The following is a 24,255-nucleotide window of genomic DNA, read 5'->3' on the forward strand; positions in this document are numbered from 1 at the left end:
TTATATTATAGGACTGAAATGTTAATGTAATCTTATGTGGGTAAACAAAAAGCTTCTCGAATCCTAAAAAACATTGTACAAGGGAAGGGTTGTTTAATTATGAAGGTTTTACATAATTTGAAATACATTACCAAGACCCCACTTTCAGTCCTATCCAAGCGCTACATGTTATCCTCCAAAGTCTGACCCTTGCATATGGTTGCTGTAAGGAGGTATTGCTTTATCAAGGTTTGACCCTATTTACAGTAATGATTTGATTAGGGGTGACAATTAACCAGTGGCATACCTAAAGTACACACTGCTCTTACAACTCTGCACAGTTGTGCATCAAGTCTCTGATGAAGTATAAGCAAAAAAGGGCAACAAGTTAGAATGCTTCTACCACCTACTCAGTTGGGGCTTTTGTGGATGGGCAAATGCAGCTTTGCTTTCAGGTATATACTGTTTTCATTGAGGCCTCCTGCCCCCCAGTGGACTGACTCATAACCTTCCTGGCATTTTGGGGTCAAAATTTATGTCAAGCTGAAATATATGGTGGATGGATGCTGTACTGAGTTTAGGGACATTTAACCCAAACACAGAATTCCTGCATTTAGGGCATATGTCCCAGACAGCATACGACCCTAAAATAAGAATACTGCAGAAGTACAGCATCCAGATGCTGTGCATTTCAGCCTGTTATAGATTACAGGCTGCTGGTAGCAGGGCTGGACGCTCTACCTTTGCATCCCAAGCACCCCAATATGCTGGAATTCGATGTCCACAACGGCCTATGTTCATGTAGCCGTAAGATGAAACCTACTTTTTCTCCTAAGCAGCTTCAAGCTGCTTTTTGCATCAACTTGTATGGTGAGAGATGGTTCCTAACACAAACAAAAGCCTATGGACACATGCCCTAAAGCTTTTTTGGAATATGTGGCTGGACTGCATTAGTGGCCTCACATTTCTTTGTGAGAAATTAGTTATGCACTTCAATAATAAATGTGTAGTGTGCAGATATTTTTAAAGGATAAGTTTACATTTAAATGACCTGTTACATGTTTCACCTAGACTATGGGTTTAAGAGGTTACTAAAGCACCTACCTGCACCCCAAATTGATCCTTAATTGTGACTGTGGGCAGGGGATCCTCTCCCAGCATCCTCTATCACAATTCAAAAAACAGCACGGCCATACAGGACTCCACCCACACAGCTGCATTATTCATTCACAAAGGTCTTGAATTAAACTACAAGTACTGACTGTGGCAGAGGGCTTGTAATTCTCAATGAACTGCAAGGGCACTCGAGAGACTTCCTGGACTTCAGTAACTGCCTGCCTGTACAAGAGAGTATGGCAGACAGCTGTACTGACAGTCTGCAGGAATCTGACATTGCAACTGTGATCTGCTGATTGCAGGTGCAATGCTCTGCAGGCGCCTAAGAAAAAAAATTATGAATGTACATTTTTTTTACCTGCAAAAAATGTGCATTTATTTATTTTTTCTAAAAGTGAACTCATCTTTCTGTCAACATGGAGGCTGCCACTGCAGTATGTAGATGAGGACTTTTGACTTTCCAGTAGCTTTCCCGATTTGTATACCAATTGGTCAGGGACTTAAAAAGGTAATAAAGCTAGAGGGTCAGAATTAACATCCAACACATTTTTATGACAGGTTTACTTGCATTAAACATTTTTAACTATTTATAAACAACTGACTAGGTTTCAACCAGTACAAGATTTAAGAGCAAGTCTGTTGACAGACAAGAGATTAAATGAAAAAAACATCTTCATTTGCAGTACCATAGCAACACATGCCCAATAAAGCTATATATTGTCCATCAAGAATATGGGTTATTGATATGCTATTTATCAGATATCTTCCTTAAGCCGGACATAGATGGTTCAAATCTTGGGCAGTTCAGCAGGAACCCAGGCGAGATTTGAACCATGTATGGGCAGGCTGAATGCACTCAAGTTGATCGATCACCTTGGGTGCAGCCAGCCTGTCAGAATATGTTATATTTACATGTTATAGTCTATAATAGCAACTATCACTGTGTTTTCCCGGAAGGGATGGCTTTCCCCTCCATGAGAACACAACAGCTTCATGGGAGAGATTCCCCCATCAACACTGACTGGCCCTTAGTTGCAGGAAAGAAAATAGCTTTGTCTATGGCCAGGCTGTGCTATTCGAAGAAAATCACAAAAGGTCCTGCTTTAATGTCATTTATTAGCAGGACAATTTAGGCCATATTCACACTTAGAAATGTTGTAGTTCCAAAGCTCCAAAAATGCTAAATATCCAAACTCCCATGGTTTTCAATTGCACCTATTCACATCTGAGCGTAGTGTCACTTGAAGTTCGAAAAAAAAGACACCAGCTTCTGTTGAGCTATGGGAGTGCCTTAAAAACTTGTAAAAATGCACACGTTGTAATTCCCCCCCCCCCCCCCCCCCTAGTAACTAGCTTTTCACTGGCTAAAAGTAATAAAACCCTGAAGCCTCACACACTTGCATAAAATGCACAAAAAAAAAAAAAAAAAAAAGGGGGCCTACAAAATGCAACCTCATCTTGGGGTGGGGCTGGATGGATGTGGATAGGCTGAAACCCTTGCTGGCCTCTAAATCTCAAAGACTCATGTGATGGGCTCTCCCTCTGGACTATACAACATTAGCCTTTTCTCGCAGATTAAAAAAAAAAAAAAAAAAAAAATCAATCATTCTACAGAGCAAAAACAAAACAGAAAAAATCCTAAAAGAAGTGGGGAACCCCCCCCCCCCCCTTAAGGAGGCACAAAATGTTCACAGTCAACCTGCTCACAAAACTGTATTACGTTTCCTATAGGAAATTCCAATGAAAAAAAAAAAAAAAAACACAACTGTAGCTACAACAGTGCAAAAATACAAGCTGTAATAAAATTAAAGTAGTGTTTTTTTCTCTTTTTGAAAAGAGAAATAAATTTGCTTTACCACTGTCTCACTGTTGCCAGCACTAACTGTTCAGCCTCCAGTTGTCATTTTGCTAAAAAGAAAGGCAGCATAAAATTAGATACAAAGGGCAACTGTTCCATTTTCTGTGCTCCAGTTTGTTTAATTAAATCAGTCAGATTAGATATATAAAATCACCTACGTGGTGTCATCCCATCGCTGCAAACATTGGCTGTGGAAGCTGTGATTGCACAGCGTTGTCAGAATACCATTTACAGACTCGTCCATCCTCTCTAGGCACACAGTGCACTTAGGGAGCTCCGTCAGATCCATCACTGGCAGACTGGCACCCTGCAATTGACATTTCAATTAACTGTAAAATTTACAAAAAACTCAAAACCAGTCAGGGGCAAAAAAAATTAACTTATAATATTCAACTCTTCATGGTTTCCACAGCAGCAAGGACAATAAAAACAAGACTAATAAATTAACAAGGAAGGACTCTTCAGTATTATAATTTAGAATTAAAACGTATACTGTGTGTGCCGTGGGCGATCAGATAACAGACCAGGATCTGCCACTCAATCCAGAAACTTTTCTTCTCCACCACACAGACATATCCCCCTCTAAATACAAACAATCCCTTACAATTCACCTGCTGAATTCAGCCAAAACACTTATCCCCAGATACTGGAAATCCACCAAGACTCGGGACTTTCCCACCTGATCAACACGATGCAGCCATTCGGATAGATGGAAGAGCTGGTGCACACGAGCAATGAAACTGCATCCTCATACCTCTCTACATGGACAAGATGGTTCCTGTTTAAGGATTCAAATGTTTACAATCACCACCATCCCCCTTGAAAGATCTGTCCTGGGTCAAGGCCTACCATTGATCTAGGTGGTCTTCATTCTGTTCCAAAAGATCATCTGTTGAGCTAGCCAACATTCCCACGTTCCTTTTTTACATTGGGCAGCTCTGTGCAAAACCACTGTAAGTATAACATGTTTTTGTTTTTTAAAGCAAAAAAAAAAAAAAAGTAATAATCTGGCACACAGTTTTTCGTTTGCCTTGTCTGTATATGTTCCCAAAAATTTTTTTTATTGATCAACAGATCTCCAGGGAGAAAGCCTTGCATTACTGTGTGGAGTTACAGGCAGAAGAACAGGAAGTGAGGATTTCTCAGAAGAAATAAGGACATTTAAAAAGCAAAATGGAAGGATGAGGCAAGTGAAGGAGGACTGCACTAAGGTAAAGGAAGCTATTTAGGGATTTTTTTTTTTTACCTTTACAACCCCTTTAAGGCATGCTCAAATGCCCCATAAGCTACATCAGGACATTGCTTGAGATGTCACTTTGTACATTTTGTAAGCATTTGCAGCTTGATAAATTAGGGTCATAACACCAAAGTTTATTCATAGCAACAAGGCACATACAGGTATCTCACCATCCACACAAAAACATATTCACGCAACACATCCATGTGATTTTTTATTCTTTCAGGATCAAAAAAGGCTTAATTCATATACAATATACACGTTTTCCTTAAGATTTACCAAAACCACACAATATGAGGTCAAAACGTAAACGCTTTAAATTTTGTATGCAATCAGGCAGGCCCTTGTACTACATAGTTGAAAAGGTAAATCTAAAAGAAATCAGCAATAGAAAAGGAAGCCATAAAGATTGCAAACAAAGGCAAAAGCGATTATAACTTCGTAAATTAAGTCTATTCCCTGCATCTCTACTACAACTCTGATGTAGATACAGTCTTAAGCTCATTCTCAAACTGCGCATATAAATTATATATACAGAATATACTCACATCTTCAGACTTTAAAACTTCTGCTCTTTCCACATAGACCAGCTGACAAACATCATCTTCTATAGAATTGAACTGGCGTCCATTGCTTTCTATGTAAAAGCTATCTGCCTCTGCCTGCAGGCAAGAAAGAAAAATGTAACCGAGGCATCCAACATAACATGAGTCTAATGAGCAGCACAGGCAGACTTTAGAAGTGGTGACACAGCTTTGGTCCTGAAGCACCTATGGCATTTGGACCTCTTCAGGTGATCCAACTCACCCAGCACAGAATTTATACACAATGTTTCTCTAGATAAATCTGTCATGGTTTTTTTCTCTCCATGCCTGACACAGTCACATGGAGTGAACATCCTTTGTTGGTCTCTATACATGTGAATTGGGAGATTCCAGTGTACATTTGTAATGCAACTGTGCCTTTTCAGATCTCATGATATTGTTCCACATACATTTTTCATGTATACAACAGATCAACAAATCAAAAATAAACACAAAAACTAAATGTGCTGTTCTAATATTTGTGCATAAAAAGATCTTTATGCTATAATAAAGCGATTGTAAAAACAACCCATTCAGTTTGAAAAATAAATGAAAGGCAAAACATTTGTGTATAGATATAAAAAAGAAACAAAAAATAAATAAAAATACACACATTATAAATACCCTTTTTTTATATCAGTGATTAAGGATGCGCTCCAGCGTGTTCGCACAGTCCACGTGCAGAGCTCGCCAGGAAGTCAGCACCGAGCTGCGCCAATCACAGGCAGGGAGACATTGTCCCGATGCTCGGCTGCAGAGATCCGGAAATGTCTCCCTGCCTGTGATTAGCGCTGCGCAGTGCCAACTTCCTGGCGGGCTCTGCACGTGGACTGTGCGAACACGCTAGTGCTCATCCTTATCGGTGATCACATTTCCTCTGTTCTCAGCTGCATAAAAGCTGAGGGGGAGCAGCACACAGATATTACGTGTGAAAGGGGAGGCGCGCCAGGGCAAGTTTGATCATTGGAGGAGCGTACACCGAGTTGCCAGCATAGGGGAGAACACCATGGTCAGTTCTCCAGCTGCTTAGTATGGTCAGTTTTTAATAGGAAAGCAAGGGGACTGCCAGGAACACCAGGGATTTCACATAAAGGAAGCAATACAAAGAAAACAGGATACTTTCTTATACAAGTAAATGGTACAGAAAACGCATATGAGGAATATGAAGTGTTGGGGTAACAAATGCCCAAGGAGCAACGCCAATGATAAATCAGGTAATGAGTGGCTTATGTTATTTTTATATGTTAGGCTCACTTCAAAATTAAACCACTATTGAGATAGTAGCTTCAGTATTTGGAGTCACTGACATGATCAGCATGATAGCCAATGCATGCTTGGCAGTCCTAAAGCCTGGGAAGCGCCATTTTTCTAATGGAAGAGCGGACAGGAAAAAAAAAAAAAAAAAAAAAAAAAAAAAAATGCAGGGAGGAGAGCCTGCCTTTTTGCCACTTTACAGGGTTCTCCCTGCTGCGGTATTTAGAAAGAACTCTGAAAAACTACTGTATTTTATGAAAGAAAGACTTGTGAAATGCAGACCGCAGTGTGAACTACCGAAGTGAAAAGCCATTAATATCCACTCTCTTTTATAAATGCCTAAGATTTGGACAGAGCACAGAAAGATTAAAACCCCAATTTGTGATCAGTTAGGGAGATTTTCCCTCAGTTGCTGTACCAGACACAAGTAACAGGATATACCCCTTTTCACAGTTATTGGAACGAGTCTTCATTGGAGGATTTCCCCTCACTTCTCATTGTGACAACTATAAGGCTCGGTTCACACTGCCACGACCTGAAAGTCACAGGATTTACAGCGCTACTTTAGCGGGACTTTGCCATGACTTTGAAGCAACTTAAGGGATATCCGGTAATGTCGGATCCAAATCACATCAATTAAGGCTCCATTCACACATGTACGACTCTAAAGTTGAGTTGCCTTTGAGTGCAACTTTGGATAAGCGCAACTTGGATACGACTTTGGCCAGTGATAATGGACAACTGTTGCACACAAGTTGCTGTATAACATTCAGGTACGACTTTCAAGCAGATGAAAGTAGTGCATGAACTACTCTGAAGTTCCTGCAACTTAAGGTCACGCATATATGAATGGTTAACATGGGGAACTGATGTCCAAAGTTGCATGACAAGTCGCACAAAAGTGTGAATGGAGCCTAAGATGAGGATCTGACTTTTTCTAATGTCGGACAGACTTCAGTAGTGCCAATTAAGACAGCTTTCATTGACTAAAATGGGATTTCACACGTCACGCGACTTGGGGACTCACAAGTTGGATCCCAATCAGTGTGAACCAAGCCTCAAGGTTTTAGATTTAACACTGCTTTCTATACCGTTGACGATGGTCTCCAGGAAAAAAAAAAAAAAAAAAAGGGTGATTCTCCTTAACAGGAACAAACACGGCTATAAAAACCATGAAAGAGGCTCAACTCTTCCTCACTTTTTAAGCAATGGTATTATAGCCAAGCCAAGTATTTTAAGGCTCCTCCTGTTATCTGTTAAAGCGGGGTTCACCCTATATAAAAAAATTTTTTTTTTTTTTTCCCTCTAGCATTAAATTCGGCATAGTAGCGCGAGCTACAGTATGCCTGTCTGTATTTTTTTATCCCCATACTCACTGTGCTATTGTACATTGAAGATTCCGGGGAATGGGCGTTCCTATGGAGAGAGAAGGTGATTGACGGCCGGCCCTGGCACGTCACGCTTCTCCGGAAATAGCCGAAATAGGCTTGGCTCTTCACGGCGCCTGCGCATAGCCTGTGCGCAGGCGCCGTGAAGAGCCGAGACCTACTCCGGCTGTCTTCGGGGAGCGTGACGTGCCAGAGCCGGCCGTCAATCATCCTCCCTCTCCATAGGAACGCCCATTCCCCGCGGCAGACGGAATCTTCAATGTACAATAGCACAGTGAGTACGGGGATAAAAAAATACAGACAGGCATACTGTAGCTCGCGCTACTATGCCGAATTTAATGCTATACTGTTGTTAAGGAGGGTGAACCACCGCTTTAAGGTCAATATTAGCTGGAGAAGCTGAAAAAAAAAGTATGCCAGGGTTATTATACATGTGTAATGTTACAAGACCTGCAGTGAATGACAGAACAAAATAAAATATGATCCAAATGAAAGGCTTTGTAATGTTTGTGCTGACAATTCTAAAACCCTTTTGGCCCAGGCTGTTAGTAAAAGCAGCATGGAAAGGATAAAAGGGAAATGCAACCAGACAGGAAGCAACTCCAAACTCAAGCAGTATTTTTCCTGCCTTTAAAAGTCCAACTCCAGGAATCCAAAAGAAATAAAAGAAGTACTTTAACCAATTCAGCTCTGGAAGGTTTACCCCCTTGATGACCAGGCCATATTTTGCGTTACTTTAACTGACAGCTGCGTCGTCGTGCGACACTGTACCCAAATGTTTTGTTTTTTATCTCTGCGCCAAGAAAAAAAATATATATATTTTTTTACTTTCCGCTATAAAACATACCCAATAAAAAAAAATCTTTATCAATTTAGGCCAGTATGGATTCTGCTACATGTTTTTGGTAAAAAATCCCAATAAAGCATATACTGATTGGTTTGCGGAAAAGTTATAGCAGCTACAAACTATGGAATAATTTTATTTTTATTACTAGTAATTGCGGCGATCAGCAACTTGTAGCAGGACTGTGATATTGCGGCCGACAAAATTGGACCTCTAACACTAAAACAGCGATCAGTGCTTACTCACTGTACTAGAACACTGGCTGGGAAAGACTTAAAAGTAGTTAAGCCACCATATCATCTTTATATCATCCCCTCTGCCAGATAGAAACCTGTATCCTAGTAGCTGTGTTTCATAATAAAAAAAAGCAGATTTCTGCCCATTTTAACAGCATCTCCCAGCAATTACGTGACTCCAGGCTCTCTCCTCTCCCCCTCTGATAGCTGGAACAGTTGGGGCCGAGATTTGCCTGCCGAGGTCAGCCGGGGAGGAGAGGAGAAGAGAGCCTGGAGTCATGTGATCACTGGGAAACGCTGTTTAAATAGGTAGAAATCGCTTTTTGTTTTATAAAAGCACAGGCACCAAGATATAGATTTTTATCTGCCAGAGGGGATGAAATAAAGGTGAGATCGTTTTGATCAGCAGGGAGAGGAACAGAGCAGCACTAGTGAAAGCAGACAGGCGGGGAGGGGGGGGGGGGGGGGGGGGAGGACAGAGGGAGACACAACAGAGCCGCACATAGCAGTGGACGATGGCAGCACATACGCGGACGATGATATCAGGGCTCAGCAGCCCTAAAATATCGTGGTCAGTGTTCAGAGGGGAGGGTAGAAACTGGCAGGATCAGCCAGGTATTTCAAGGTGTTACAGGGGGCCAAATGTCACAGCACAAGCACTCTTCTGTTATTCATGCTTTATGAAGACAGGATAAAAAAAAAATGGGGGGGGGGGGGTGTTAAACGCTTTATCAGGGGTGATCAAAGAGTTAACTAAGTGTGAGCTTACTCACTGTGGGGAAGGTGCTTTGACTAGGGCAGTGTTTCTCAATTCCAGTCCTCAGGCCCCCCCAACAGGTCAGGTTTTCAGGATTTCCATTATTTTGCACAGGTGATTTGATCAGTTTCACTGCCTTAGTAATCACCACAGCCTTTTCATCTGAAGGAAATCCTGAAAACCTGACCTGTTGGGGGGGCCTGAGGACTGGAATTGAGAAACACTGGACTAGGGGAAGGCAAAGATCCATGCTCCTGCTTAGCAGAAAAATAGGATCAGTGCCTAGCCTTCCCTTCTGACAGAATAATCTGCCTTGTTTACATAGGCAGATTGTCGTTCTGCCAGTGTAATCAGCAGGTGCCAGTCGACATTGAGTCCATGGCACCCACCGTTGGGCTCCTGCGGTGTATAATCACAGTGGGAGCAGATTGCCAGCAGCATGCGCACATGCCACAGATCCGGACGTGACTGGTCATTGACTAGGTACGTAATCTGGTGCAGAGCGGCTTCCCTGTTGCAGTATATGTGTGGTGGGCGGTAGGTAAGTGCTTAACTTAATTTATTTCCAGCTCCCTGAGCAAAGAACTTCCCAATGCTCTGGTGCACCGTCCCTCAAAGTACTCTGTCCTATCCAATGCAGGGCTAAGGTTCCTGCATTGGAGCCTTGAAAAGTAGAGGCTGGGGGGGAACAGTCTAGCAGCATGGAAAAGCCTGTAGGAGTAGAAGATCAGGTAGATACATCTGTTTTACCAAACCCCCTAGACAGAAATGAACATTCAACCCTTACGGTGTGGATACCGCCTCACTGCAGGCAAGAATTGTTAGGTTTCCTGGAGTTGAGCTTCAAAAAGGTAGTAACACTTCAGAACTGGTAATCTTTTATAAGGAGAGGGAACAAACAAAAAACAAAAATCAAGAAAACTACCTGGGAACTGAATTTTATGAGAACCATGTACTGATTGGGTGTGGAGTCCCGAATGATTTTCATATGTTCGATAACTTCATTAAACGGGGCCACAAATTTCATCAAATCGTGGCTTGTCATTGCTGCTGGAACGGTAAGAATACAAAGCATTGCGCTGCGTCGGACATCCTCTTTCAGTGAGGTCATCTTACTAGAGATAGATGGATAGAGAGAAAGAGCATGTGACTTCTCACATCTAAAACATCATCTGCTGGGTCTTTGTACAAGCTAATATCAAAACATGAAAGCATATGAAAAATTTTCAGTAAATGGTTTATTTCATAAAATAAAAGACTGAAATATATTTTGAGATCACACAAGCAACTATATAGTGTAAGGTACTGCCTGATAAGATACAAACTGATGGTATAGTTTGAGTCCCTATATTACATAGTGTTGGCAAATATAAGCGTGGCAACAAAGATTGCCAATATAAAGATTGTACAGTCAAATTGCAATGTATATGTTGAGCTTATTCAAGAGCATGGTCTTATTGCTGTAAATTTATATATACCTTATTATAAAATGTAACAGTTTTAAAGAGCAACACAAGAAAAAAAGTCAAGATATCAGTGCAATGCAAACCAGAGATTCTTTATAATCTGCATAAAAATGTATTTACCTTATGTGATTATGACAAACTGCAGCCTGATTCAGGAGGCCTTCTAAGTAGGACTGCTATCTATTGACAAATGAACACTGCAACTTCCCTTGCCAACACCCAGAGGGAAGGGATTGGAACTTGGACTAGAGTTTCGCAGACATGGATCCTTGGGCCAGTCATAATGCAGAGGTGAGGAATTGATTAAATTCCTCAAAGTAAATTAAAGCATCTCAGCCACTAGGTTGTGGATACAGAGGCAGTTTCATACAACCTCCCTAAATGTGTACCTTTAAAAGGTAAAGGGATCATCAGAGCTCTGCTTAACTGACAGATAAGCTGGGAGCATTGCACCATAAGATTAAGCATGCCTGTCAATTTCTGGCAGCTAACCAATTTGCTTTCTTCTTGTGTAATGTGATGTCAGCAGATTACTTAGGCCTTTCAGGACACAGTGCCAGCTTCTCAGGCACAGATAATGAAAGCTGGGTATAGAAAAGAAGCAAAGCTCAAAACTCAGCACTCGATAGAGAGCAGCAAGTTTTGTTTGTTTCTAGATTTTCTTGCTCAACTTCACATACATACAAACATACAGTACAGAAAGTCAGTTCATTTTAAGTAGAAGCCGTTTTATTGTTTTATAGCAGAGTTTTCACAATATACAGAAATTAGTTATATTGTAGTACAGCACTGTAGCTCCCTACAACATAGCTGATGAATTAGGTGCGTGAGCTCTTATCAAACCAGGCGGAGCCTGCAAACAGGTGGAATCCAGGGGAAAGGTAAGGTATTTTTTATGTAACTTCCCGATTTGGTGCTGCGTGAAAAAATAGCTTTAATTGTTTTAGGCAATTACTCTGTCTAAGGGGAAATAAAAAAGATTTTAAGTACCGTATTTATCGCGGTATAACGCGCTCCTGCGTATACCGCGCACCCCTAAAGTTGCCCCGAATCCTGTGGAAAAAAAGTTTTTTTTGTACTTACAGTTTTGGTGTCTTGCGCGGCATCCATCAGCGGCCTCGTCGGGTCCGTCTGCGGCTTCGGGTGTCCTCTTCGCCGGGTCCGGCGTCCGTCTGCGGCGTGCTCCCCACTCGTTTCCCGCACCGAGTTTGAATACTGCGCCGACATATACAGAGCGCAGTACACTCGTGTATTGTCGGGCAGGCTCGGCAACTCTCGCGCTGACGTCCTGTACGTCCAGGACGTGAGCGTTTGAAGGAGCCGAGACTGCCCGACTATACCAGAGTGTACTGCGCTCGGTATATGTCGGCGCAGTATTCAAACTCGGCGCGGGAAAGCGGGTATCGGCGTATACCGCGCACCCACGATTTTGCCCTGATTTTCAGGGCAAAAAAGTGCGCGGTTTACGCCGATAAATACGGTATGTGTATTGCATTAGAGACACACAGGCTTTAACAGCTGGCAGCCTTCCAAATGACAGCTGTCAATGGAGGTTGTTGATTGTAAAGCCATAGTTTTTATTTAGTTTATAAATAAGAAACGTGTCATACTTGCCTGCTCTGTGCAATGGTTTTACATAGAGCAGCTCTGATCCTCCTCTTCTGGAGTCTCCCACCAGCAATCTTGGCTCCTTCCCCACTGAGTGCCCACCATAGCAAGCCGCTTGTTATAGAGGCACTCTTGTGGGCTCACTCCCAAGCTGGCTCTGTGTGTCCAAAGACATACACAACATGGCTTGGCCCCACCCCCTGCTTCCTCCTCACTGTCTGTGATTTACAGCAGCAGGAGCCATTGGCCCATGTCCCTGAGCCTATGAGGAGGGAGAGGGCAAAGAGAGACGCTGCTCTTGTGCACATCGCTGGATCAGGATTGGACTCAGGTAAATATAAGGGGGGCTGGACAAAAGTTTTTTTTCCCTTTTTTTTTTTGTTAACCTTAATGCAAAGAATGCATTATGGTAAAAAACCTTCAGCATTAAAAACTACTTTAAAGCCATCGTCATGTTTTAGTGACTATTATAGATATACAGGATTTATATAGCGCCAACAGTTTGCGCAGCGCTTTACAACATGAGGGCAAACAGTACAGTTACAATACAATTCAATTCAATAGAGGAGGAATCAGAGGGCCCTGCTCACTATGTTTAAATATATATATATATATATATATATATATATATATATATATATATATATATATATATATATATATATATATATATATATATATATATATATATATATTAGGGCTGTGACTGATTAAAATTTTTGTGTTCGATTAATCGTTTTTTTTTTTAATCGACTAATTTCGATTAATTAACGCACATACAGATACAACTACTTTTAGCTGATCTCCTTGCATTGCAACTCTGCATTAGCCACTGGTAAATGTGGTGGGGGCAGTATGGGGGCAGATGTGTATATTCTTGCAGTATGGGGGCAGATGTGTATATTACAGCATCTGCCCCCATGCTGTATTATACACATCTGCCCCCATGCTGTAATGTACACATCTGACCCCATGCTGTAATGTACACATCTGACCCCATGCTGTAATATACACATCTGCCCCCATACTGCAAGAATATACACATCTGCCCCCATACTGCAAGAATATACACATCTGCCCCCCATACTGCCCCCACCACATTTACCAGTGGCTAATGCAGAGTTGCAATGCAAGGAGATCAGCTAAAAGTAGTTGTGTGGCAGATGTGTACATTACAGCATGGGGCAGATGTGTATATTCTTGCAGTTTGGGGGCAGATGTGTACATTACAGCATGGGGCAGATGTGTACATTACAGCATGGGGCAGATGTGTACATTACAGCATGGGGCAGATGTGTACATTACAGCATGGGGCAGATGTGTACATTACAGCATGGGGCAGATGTGTACATTACAGCATGGGGCAGATGTGTACATTACAGCATGGGGGCAGATGTGTACATTACAGCATGGGGGCAGATGTGTACATTACAGCATCTGCCTCCATGCTGTAATATACACATCTGCCCCCATGCTTTAATATACACATCTGCCTCCCATACTGCAAGAATATACACATCTGCCCCCATGTGTACATTACAGCATGGGGGCAGATGTGTATATTCTTGCAGTATGGGGGCAGATGTGTATATTACAGCATGGGGGCAGATGTGTACATTACAGCATGGGGGCAGATGTGTACATTACAGCATGGGGGCAGATGTGTACATTACAGCATGGGGGCAGATGTGTACATTACAGCATGGGGGCAGATGTGTACATTACAGCATCTGCCTCCATGCTGTAATATACACATCTGCCCCCATGCTTTAATATACACATCTGCCTCCCATACTGCAAGAATATACACATCTGCCCCCATGTGTACATTACAGCATGGGGGCAGATGTGTATATTCTTGCAGTATGGGGGCAGATGTGTATATTACAGCATGGGGGCAGATGTGTATATTACAGCATGGGGGCAGATGTGTACATTACAGCATGGGGGCAGATGTGTACATTACAGCATGGGGGCAGATGTGTACATTACAGCATGGGGGCAGATGTGTACATTACAGCATCTGCCTCCATGCTGTAATATACACATCTGCCCCCATGCTTTAATATACACATCTGCCTCCCATACTGCAAGAATATACACATCTGCCCCCATGTGTACATTACAGCATGGGGGCAGATGTGTATATTCTTGCAGTATGGGGGCAGATGTGTATATTACAGCATGGGGGCAGATGTGTACATTACAGCATGGGGGCAGATGTGTACATTACAGTATGGGGGCAGATGTGTACATTACAGCATGGGGGCAGATGTTTACATTACAGCATCTGCCCCCATGCTTTAATATACACATCTGTCCCCATACTCCAGGAATATATAAATCTGCCCCATAATGTTACCACACACAGATGGTTGTCCTTTCTTACCTGACTATCAGGCAGGCAGACCCATCTGCAGAGTAGCCGATGGACACACGTGCGCAAGGGAAGAAGATACAAGCAGGCGGGCAGGTGATGATGACGTCAGCGCGCCGCGGCTCCGGAGCTAGGCCGAAGCCGCGGCCTTTCCTATGGGCGAGACCGCGGAGCTCACTCCGCGGATCGTCATCGATCAAAATAATTTTAATCGACCAAAGAAATTAACGATTAATCGACCAATTAATCGTTAATTTCCGCAGCCCTAATATATATATATATATATATATATATATATATATATATATATATATATATATATATATATATATATATATATATATATATATATATATATATATATATATATATATATATATATATATATATATATAAAAAAATATTAGAAGCCAGCAGCTACAAATACTGCAGCTGCTGACTTTTAATAAATGGACACTTGCCTGTCCAGGGTGCCAGCGATGTCGGCAGCCGAAGCCAATCAATCGCTCGGCTCTCGGCTGCACCCGCCGTCATCTTCGGTGAGGGAATCAGGAAATTATCCTTGCGGCTTCACTTCCCGGTTCCCTACTGCGCATGTGCAAGTCTTGCTGCATGTCCTCACTGGTCCCTGCTGTCTTCTGGGACCTGTGCTTTTCACAAAAGATAGCGGGGGAGGACAGTGTAGGCGCCGGACATAACGTAGGTCACCGCGATCACTGCAGTGATCTTTGCCAGGAAGTGGGAGCAAATACCTGTATTACACAGGTATCTGCTCCCCCCCTGAAAGGTGTCAAATGTGACACCCTAGGGGGGGGGGGGGGGGGGGGGGGGGGGAGTCCAAAAAGGCTGGAATTCCAATTTAAGGATTTCAGTAAATTGAGCAACCAAGCCGTAGCTCTGGGTGTGAATGGACACACACACACGGCAGTGGCTTGGTTGCCTCCTTTGCAACCTGCTTGCTCTGGGGGGCACTGGGCACGAAGGAGGGGCCAGGAGCGCTGGTGGGGGACCTGAAAAGAGGAGGATCGGGGCTACTCTGTGCAAAAACACTACACAGATCAGGTAAATATAACATGTTTGTTATTTAAAAAAAGAAATGCCTTTAATATCACTTTAAAAGCCCAAACCTGGCAGGACAGAAATGAATCTCTCCAATGGGGACACAGACCAAAAGCACACTTAGTGGTGTAGGGGTTACACCTGCAGACAATTGTTTATCAAAACCCCTTATCTTGTATCCGTGTCAGAGAGATAGAGGGTGCAGGAAATCTCCCTAGGGGGGGATTAGATAAATTAAAACCTGATAAAAATTAGGACTCTTCCTTACTTAATAAAAATAAAAAATAATTTGACAGTTAAGCTTTCTGTAGATGCTTAGTTTTTCAAAACATAGCTTTATTTTATTCAGAACAAAAGTACTATTGTGTTGCCTACTTTGTTTTGTAGAGATGCATAATGCCATGCACTATTTCCACCGAGGGGTTCCCACTGAAGAAAGTGATCTGCTCAGGAAGCAGTTTTGAGGGAGAATCAGGAGCCGTTTTGTTAGTGGTTACAGATGAATCTTCTGAATTCTCTGGATCGGAGCCCTTTGGTGCATCTAAACGTAGATAAAAATGGAGGAAAGTTTCATGTTTTATAAAATAAGATTCAAACAAAATAATAATAAGAATAAAAAAAAAAAAACACACACACAGCATCAGCATATAAATAGAAGGTTGAAAGATGGTAAATTCTAGGGTTGTCCCGATACCGATACTGAGTATTTGCGGGAGTACTTGTACTCCCGCAAATGCCCCCGATGCCTCATCCGATACTACACCCCCACGCCGCCGCCGCAACAAAAGCCGCCATCGCATACCGCAACAAAAGCTGCTGCCGCCTGGTTAAACAGCGTGCGGGGAACATTACAGCTTTCACCTTAATAGCTGTAATGTTTCCCGCTGCGCCGTGTGTAGTGTTTCCCTTGCTCGGGATTGAACGGGTGATCTGTCCAATCCCGAGCAAGGGGGAGTGTCTATACACGGCGCAGCGGGGAACACTACTGCTATTCAAATGAAAGCTGTGATGTTCCCCGCACGCTGTTTAACCAGGCGGCGGCGGCATCTAGGTGGGGGGGGGGGGGGGGGGGACATGGCTGGTTATATGGGGGACATGGCTGCATTTGCGGACACATTTAAAAAAAAGTATCGGTATTCGGTATCGGCGAGTACTTGAAAAAAGTATCGGTACTTGTACTCAGTCCTAAAAAAAACAACGTTAGACCTACCGGTAACGGTATTTCTATGAACCTTCCAGGACGGCACCCGAGAGATGATGGCTCCTCCTGCAGGAAACACAATCACATGACAGTTTAAAAGGCCCCGCCCTTCCCCTTGCTCCTCAGTATGCAATAGAGTAATCCTGAACTGGTTCACAAGGGACGTAGTCCTTATAGGTACTTACCTTTTTTCCCTCCACATAGGGTGGGAAGTAGGCCTGCCGTCCTGGAAGGTTCATAGAAATACCGTTACCGGTAGGTCTAACGTTGGTTTTCTCTTACCACCTTCCAGGACGGCACCCGAGAGGATAATTGAGTAATAAACACAGGCCTACCTTCAGGGTGGGACCACAGCTTGTAGCACCTTTCGACCAAAGGCTAAGTCTTGCTGTGACAACATTTCCACACGGTAGTGCTTCAGGAATGTATGATGGCTGGACCAGGTGGCCGCACTGCGGATTTGTTCCCAGGAGGCCCCTGCTTTCTCAGCCCAGGAAGTTGCTATGGCTCTGGTAGAGTGAGCCTTGATCTTTTTGGGAGCTGTTGCTCCAGTACATACATAGGCTTTGGATATTGCTTCTCTAATCCATCTTGAGACTGAGGCTTTTGATGCCTGCAGTCCCTTCCTGGGCCCAGCGTGTAGAACTAGCAGGTGGTTAGATCTTCTAAAACTTTTAGTTCTCTCTAGATAAATGAGAAGACACCTTCTCACGTCTAAAAAATGAAATTTCTTTTCTTTTTCGTTCTTTGGTTCAGAACAAAAGGACGGCAATAGTATGTCTTGCGTCCTATGAAATAGGGATGCCACCTTCGGCAGGTACAGGGGGTCTGCTCTGAGGGTGATCCTATCTGGCTGTACCCTCAGGAAGGGTTCTTTCATGGATAGCGCCTGCAAATCCCCTACCCTCCTGGCCGAAGTAATGGCTAACAAAAAAGTCAACTTTAAGGTTAGAAACTTAAGGGGAACCTCTTCCAGAGGTTCGAATGGGTGTATAGATAACGCCTCTAACACCCTAGTTAAGTCCCAAGGCGGACAATTATATTTTTGGACTGGAGAAATTCTTTCTCTAGCTAACAAGAAACGTTTTATAAGGTCCTCTTTTGCCAATCTTTTATCCAGATAGACTGAAAGAGCCGTTATTTGGACCCGAAGGGTACTAACTTTTAATCCTAAATCTACCCCATCCTGGAGGAAGTCCAGGATAACCGGGATAGAAGTTGAAGCTACCTGTCTTTCCTTACGCCAGGAACAGAAGGTCTTCCATACCTTTTGGTAAATTTTTTGAGTTACTGGTTTTCTGCTCATGAGAAGGGTATCTATGACCCTCTCTGAGCAGCCTTTGCGTTCTAGAATCTGGCGCTCACTAACCAGGCTGCTAGCTGGAAGAATTCCGGCTTTGGATGGAGTACTGGGCCCTGCCTGAGGAGATCTGCCCTGTACGGGAGCTTCAGAGGCTCCACCATTGCCATGGCTCTTAGGTTTGCGAACCAAGTTCTTTTTGGCCACCATGGTGCTATCAGAAGAATCTGGCCTGGAGACCTGCTGAGTTTCTGAAGAACTCGCGGAATGAGCGCTACCGGCGGGAAGGCATAGGCCAGCCCGAAGTGCCAGGTCTGGGATAGCGCATCCAGACCTTCCGACTGTAGTTCCCAGGAAATCGAGAAATACCTTTCTACCTTCCTGTTTAGTCTGTTGGCAAACAAGTCTATTTCCGGTTCCCCGAAATACTGGACTAGGTGTTGAAACACCTCTGGGTTCAGTTCCCATTCCTCCTCCCTCAACTTGTGACGGCTGAGGAAGTCTGCTTCTATATTGCTCGTCCCCTTTATGTATATGGCTGAGATAGAGAGTACTCTTTCTTCTGCCCAGGTTAGTATTTCCCTGGAAAGTTCTAGTAGGGGACTGGACCTGGTCCCTCCCTGGTGACCTAGGTACGCTACTACTGTAGAGTTGTCTGAGCTTACTTGGACTTCTCTGCCTCTGATGTCTTCCTGGAAGGCTATTAAGGCTTCCCCCACTGCTCTGAGTTCTTTGTAATTGGATGACCTGCGAGCTAGTGAGCTGTCCCATTGCCCCTGCGCTTTTTTCCCCTCCAGGTGGGCGCCCCACCCCCAGGAACTGGCATCCGTGGTAACCTTCACTGGGTTCCACTGAGCCCACGGTCGCCCTCCCCTCAGGTTTTGGGGAGATGTCCACCACTCCAGGGAGGACAGAACCTGGGGGGTGAGTAGTATATCCTGATCTAAGGACTCTTTCCTTTTGTCCCATGAGGACAGGAAGAAGAAGTGTAATGCCCTTGCATGAAGCTGAGCCCAAACCACCGCTGGGATGCTTGCTGACATCAGGCCTAGAACTCTCAGAACATTTCGTCTGGAGAGTTTGGGGTTTTTGATAAGGTTCCCGACTGCTGAGGCTAGTTTTAAAACTTTTTCTTCTGGTAAGAAGAGTCTCTGCTGCCTGGTGTCCACTACGTATCCCAGGAAGGTCTTGACCTGTTCTGGGTTGAGGGAGGATTTTTCTATGTTGATTATCCACCCTAGGCTCTCTAGGAGTGCCATTGCTTTGTTGGCATCCAGCATGACTTGGGCGGCTGATTTTCCTGAAATCAGCAAGTCGTCTAAATAAGGTATAAGGGATATGCCCTGAAGGTGCAGGTATGCCACCGCTTCTGCTAGGACTTTTGTAAAAATCCTTGGGCTGGAGGTTAGCCCGAATGGTAGTGCTCTGAACTGCCAGTGGAAGGTTTCTCCTTCCACCACGACCGCAAACCTCAGATATACCTGGTGATCCACGTGGATTGGCACGTGGAGATAGGCATCTTTGAGATCTAGGGTCACCAAGAAGGCCTCCTTCATGAGGTTCTTTCTTACCGAATAAATACTTTCCATAGCAAACTTTTTGTATTCCAGAAACTTGTTCAGGTTTCTCAAGTTTACTATTAGACGGTATTTCCCGGAGGGTTTCCGTACTACGAAAATATGGGAATAAAATCCCTGGTACTGCTGAGCTTTTGGTACTGGTACTACCACTAGTTGTTTGGCTAAGTCCTGTATGCCCTCCAAGAGGGCAGACCTTTTCAGGGTATCCCTGGGAAGGTGAGTAATGGTGATCATGGTGGGGGGTGTAGCCAGAAATTCTAGGCGATAGCCTTTTTGAATTATTTGGCAGATGTAATGACTGTTCGAAATTTTTTCCCATAGGGGAAGGAATTGAGATAGTCGACCCCCCACTCTGACTACGTCGTCACTTGGACGGTTTGTCGCTGGGTTTTGGAGGAGGGAAAAGGAGGTTGTTCTTCCTGTTCCCTTTGCCAAAGTTCCAACGCCTGAAAGGTTCCTTTTTGGCTTTTTGTCTACCCTGCCCCTGGGGGCCTCGAAAAGTTTTCTTGAAACCTTCTTTTTTGGGTTTAACTGGGAATTTTTTACCTTTTTCTGATGACCTAGCCAGGACATCATCCAGGTCTTTCCCAAACAACAGGGAACCTTGAAAGGGGATGCCACAGAGTTTTCCCTTGGATGTAGCATCTCCTTCCCAGGCCTTGATCCAAACTGCCCTCCTAGTAGAGTTAATGAGGGCTGCTGTCTTGGCTGCTGCCCTTGCAGATTCCGTAGCTGCATCTGCTAGGTAAGCAATCGCCTTCCTTACTACTGTAAGTGACTCAACTACCTCCTCCGCCTTCGAATTCTGGGCGAGGTGGTCGGTGAGTGTCTCTACCCAAACATCTGTATTCCTAGCTACACATGCTGCTGCTAAGGCTGGGCTTAGTGCTGCCGCATTGGCCTCCCAGGCTTTCCTAAGGAGAGACTCTGCTCGACGGTCCATCACATCCTTGATGTTACCTGTATCCTCAAAGGAGAGATCAGACAATTTAGTGACTTGCGACAAAGCCGCATCAAGTCTAGGAAGCTTAAAAAAGACTTCCTCATCTTCCTGGGAGAAGGGGAACCTTCTTTTCCAGGTTTTTTGTTTGATTATTCTCCTTTCAGGGTCTCTCCACTCCTGAAGGACTAACTCCTTGAGGGATTTGTGCAGGGGGAATACTTTGGATTGAGCGTCACTCAGGCCCCTATAAACTTTATCCTGTGCTGAGGTAGGTTTAGGGGTCTCAGGAATTTCCTCTGTGGCGTAGATAGCCTGGAGGAGACTCTCTAGATCTTCTACAGCAAAGAGGTGTTTTCTTGGACGTGTGTCCTCCTGAGACTGACTAATGGAGTCTCCATCTACCTCCCCTGAGCTGTGCCTAGACCTAGGTAGACTGGCTACCTCACTCTCTTCACCATCTGCTTCCCCCAAAGGGGGATTTTGTGAAGGTGTAAAGAAAACACTTGGGCCCTTAGAAAAGGGGGTCTCCTGAGAGGAAGTGCCTTCCTTAGGGGTAAGTTCCTCTGTTTCAGTCTGTGCCGACTGCCCGGCTGCCTCCCGAAAGGCTTTGACTGTTGCTAACATTTCTGTTTGCATGGATGAGAGAAAACTCTTCATCATGGCAGCAGCCTCCTTTCCCGCCAGTATATTAATACATTTGTAGCAGAAAGGTTTTGTGTAGGACTTGGGGAGCTTCTCTCTACAATTCCCACATTTTTTAGAGGAACTATGCCCTGTAGCGGAAGGAGACTGAGCTGAGGCCTCCTGGGGTCCGCTGGGGGTTTTTGAAAAGACATGAAATGTACATTTAAATTGTCTTTCCCCAAGACTGCTGGCTGTACTGGGGAGGGGAGGAAGTAGACGAGAAGGGACCAGATCCTGCTCCGGTCGTTCCCTAAAAGTTTGGGAACTCTCACCACTTCCCCCCTCCCTTTCCAGGGGGATTGGTACTTACCGCCCCCCGACCTGGATCTGCCAGCGGTCGTGTCGGTCTTTCCGTCCTCTTCCATGAGGAGGGTGACTCGGTCCTGGCTGTCGGTACTCCTGTACTGGTCACCGCAAGCCGACCCGTCCACCACCCACGCTGTCTCCTCGCTCCACTGGGAACTTCCGGGTTACGCCGTCCGGAACCGCCCACTTCCTGTGATGCAGTTCCTGTCTCAGAATGAGGCCTGGAGCGCGGCGTTTTTACGTCTGGAGACCCGGGAAAACGGCGATTCGAATGGTGGTGGATTCGATAGCACGCAGTGATGGCTCACCTCCCCGCAGCTCAGAGCACTGGTGCTTCCATAGGGCGACCTGTGAGTTTGGACCGAAGTCTACAGGTAAGTTCAGCCCTCCCCGGCCTCCCTTAAACCTGTCTCACAGGGGTACCTTCGACCCTCCCCGGTCTCTAGGTTTCCATAAACAAAACAAACGTGTCGCTGTGTTGGAGAAACACAATCAATACTGAGGAGCAAGGGGAAGGGCGGGGCCTTTTAAACTGTCATGTGATTGTGTTTCCTGCAGGAGGAGCCATCATCTCTCGGGTGCCGTCCTGGAAGGTGGTAAGAGAAAGTGGTATCGGGACAACCCTAGTAAATTCCCATGGCATTTCACAGGCCAAGGGTCTATTTCCTTACGAGAACACAGAAGGAAGATACATGCCCAATATTGTGTGAAATTATAGCCAATTAGGGTAAAAAAAATTTATATATATATATATATATATATATATATATATATATATATATATATATATATATATATATATATATATATATATATATATATATATATATATTCACACACACAATCTGTTTTTTTAAATTCAAATCGATTTGCTTTTTATTAAATTTTAGTAACATATTTTAGAGTAAAAATCTATCTAAAAAGATAGGATACATTAATAATGTAGTTTATTCTGCATTAAATGGAGTTTAGGCTGTATATTCTGCAATATTAAAATTTTTGGTAAACTCAGTCAGTAAATCCAAGCTCTGCAAGCTGAGATAACATGCACTGCATTGATGCATTCACACAATTTCACAGTAACTATGAGATAAAACAAAGTTCAGGAATATTCCCTTATCCCATTGTTTTGCAAATCTAATGAATGAATCTGTTCTGCTATCGCTGTTTTGCTAACATGATGGCTTATTATTCTAAATAGGAAACCCTCATTTTGTTTGCAAATATTAAAAAGATTTTAACTACCAGAAAGAAGGAGTCCTTACATTTAAAGAAAACCTGTCATTTTAGAACCATCATGGCAATGCCTGTTAGCGGGCATCGACTCACCTGCTGTCACCATGTCCCTCACCTTGTTGTGTCACTGCTGCATCACCAACCATCCTATTAAAGTAAATGGGACTGTCGGTGAGTCAACAGCGGGTCAGAGGAGGAGCCGCTACGGGACAGAGATGACAGTTGCCCTTTAAAAATTATGATTTAAATTGATTTGATTTAAAATCAAGCCTTTTTACTAGTGATTTAAATCGACTTGACCCTGCAGCCAATATATTAAAATCATTTGCTGACACTCATGCAAGAATATCTGAAAGGAGGGGCTGCAGGAGATCATTGACAAAGAGAACCACATGACGAGACCACAGTAAACTAAAAATGTGTAAGTATACACATCTTTTTTTACACAGGGTAGGCTGAAGAGGTAGCAGGAGGGGGAGGGAGCATTTTTACATGTAATTAGTGTTAGGCTGGAATTCCAATTTAAGGATTTCAGTAAATTGAATAATTATAAACAACAACTGACATATAGGCATTCTAGAAGACTACAAAGCTAATTAGTCAATCATCTAAATAACATTGGTCTTCTTTTCTGAATACACTCAGGATCAATTATCATGGCCGAATAATAAACAAAGGCTGAATTGCCCTGATCGATAATTAAAATATTCCATTCTTACAATTGAACACACACACACACACACACACACACACTCCTAAACCTTGTGGAAAGCGTTCCCAGAAGAGTTGAAGAAGTTATAGCTGCAAAGGGTAGGCAAACTGAATACTAAACCCTACAGACTAAAGACACGTACACACGGTCGGACTTTTTGCTAACAAACTTCAAAATGAGCAAGTTTTCAAAAAAATCCGACCGTGTGTACGCTCCCATTGGACAAACTTTTCCGGGTTTTCATTGGACAAAAGTTCGCTCTGCAAACGGACAAACTTTTCGGCAAAAAAAGTCAGATGGTGCCTAGTCTGACCGTGTGTACAGAAAGCCATCAGACTTTTGTACAAAGTGCAAATACGCATGCCCAGAACCAATGTTAAAATCAACCAACAATAGCAGAAGTTGACCAAAGGGTGGCGGTAAAAAGCAGAAAAAACACATGATGTTGGGAAAGTTTTAGGAAAGTTTGCAGAAAAGTCCGAGCGTGTGTATGCTATGGGTGTGCCCGGCCAACTCCCTTCGGACAAAAA

At 43.7% G+C, this 24,255-nt stretch overlaps 1 protein-coding gene across 3 annotated transcripts in view; it reads right to left on the reverse strand.

Annotated features, from left to right (window-relative positions):
• Positions 1-24,255, reverse strand: part of LOC120933318 (BRCA1 associated protein) — an 86,473-nt gene that overhangs the window by 48,737 nt on the left and 13,481 nt on the right. For all 3 annotated transcript variants that reach the window (XM_040346476.1, XM_040346467.1, XM_040346484.1), the window contains 4 exons: positions 16,139-16,304; positions 10,179-10,368; positions 4,739-4,852; positions 3,112-3,260 (listed from right to left, as the gene is read on the reverse strand). In XM_040346476.1, the coding sequence (XP_040202410.1) occupies positions 3,112-3,260; positions 4,739-4,852; positions 10,179-10,368; positions 16,139-16,304 (619 nt within the window). The remainder of the gene's footprint in view (positions 1-3,111; positions 3,261-4,738; positions 4,853-10,178; positions 10,369-16,138; positions 16,305-24,255) is intronic.

The sequence above is a fragment of the Rana temporaria genome, chromosome 1, assembly GCF_905171775.1.
Source record: "Rana temporaria chromosome 1, aRanTem1.1, whole genome shotgun sequence".
In the NCBI taxonomy this organism is placed as follows: domain Eukaryota; kingdom Metazoa; phylum Chordata; class Amphibia; order Anura; family Ranidae; genus Rana; species Rana temporaria.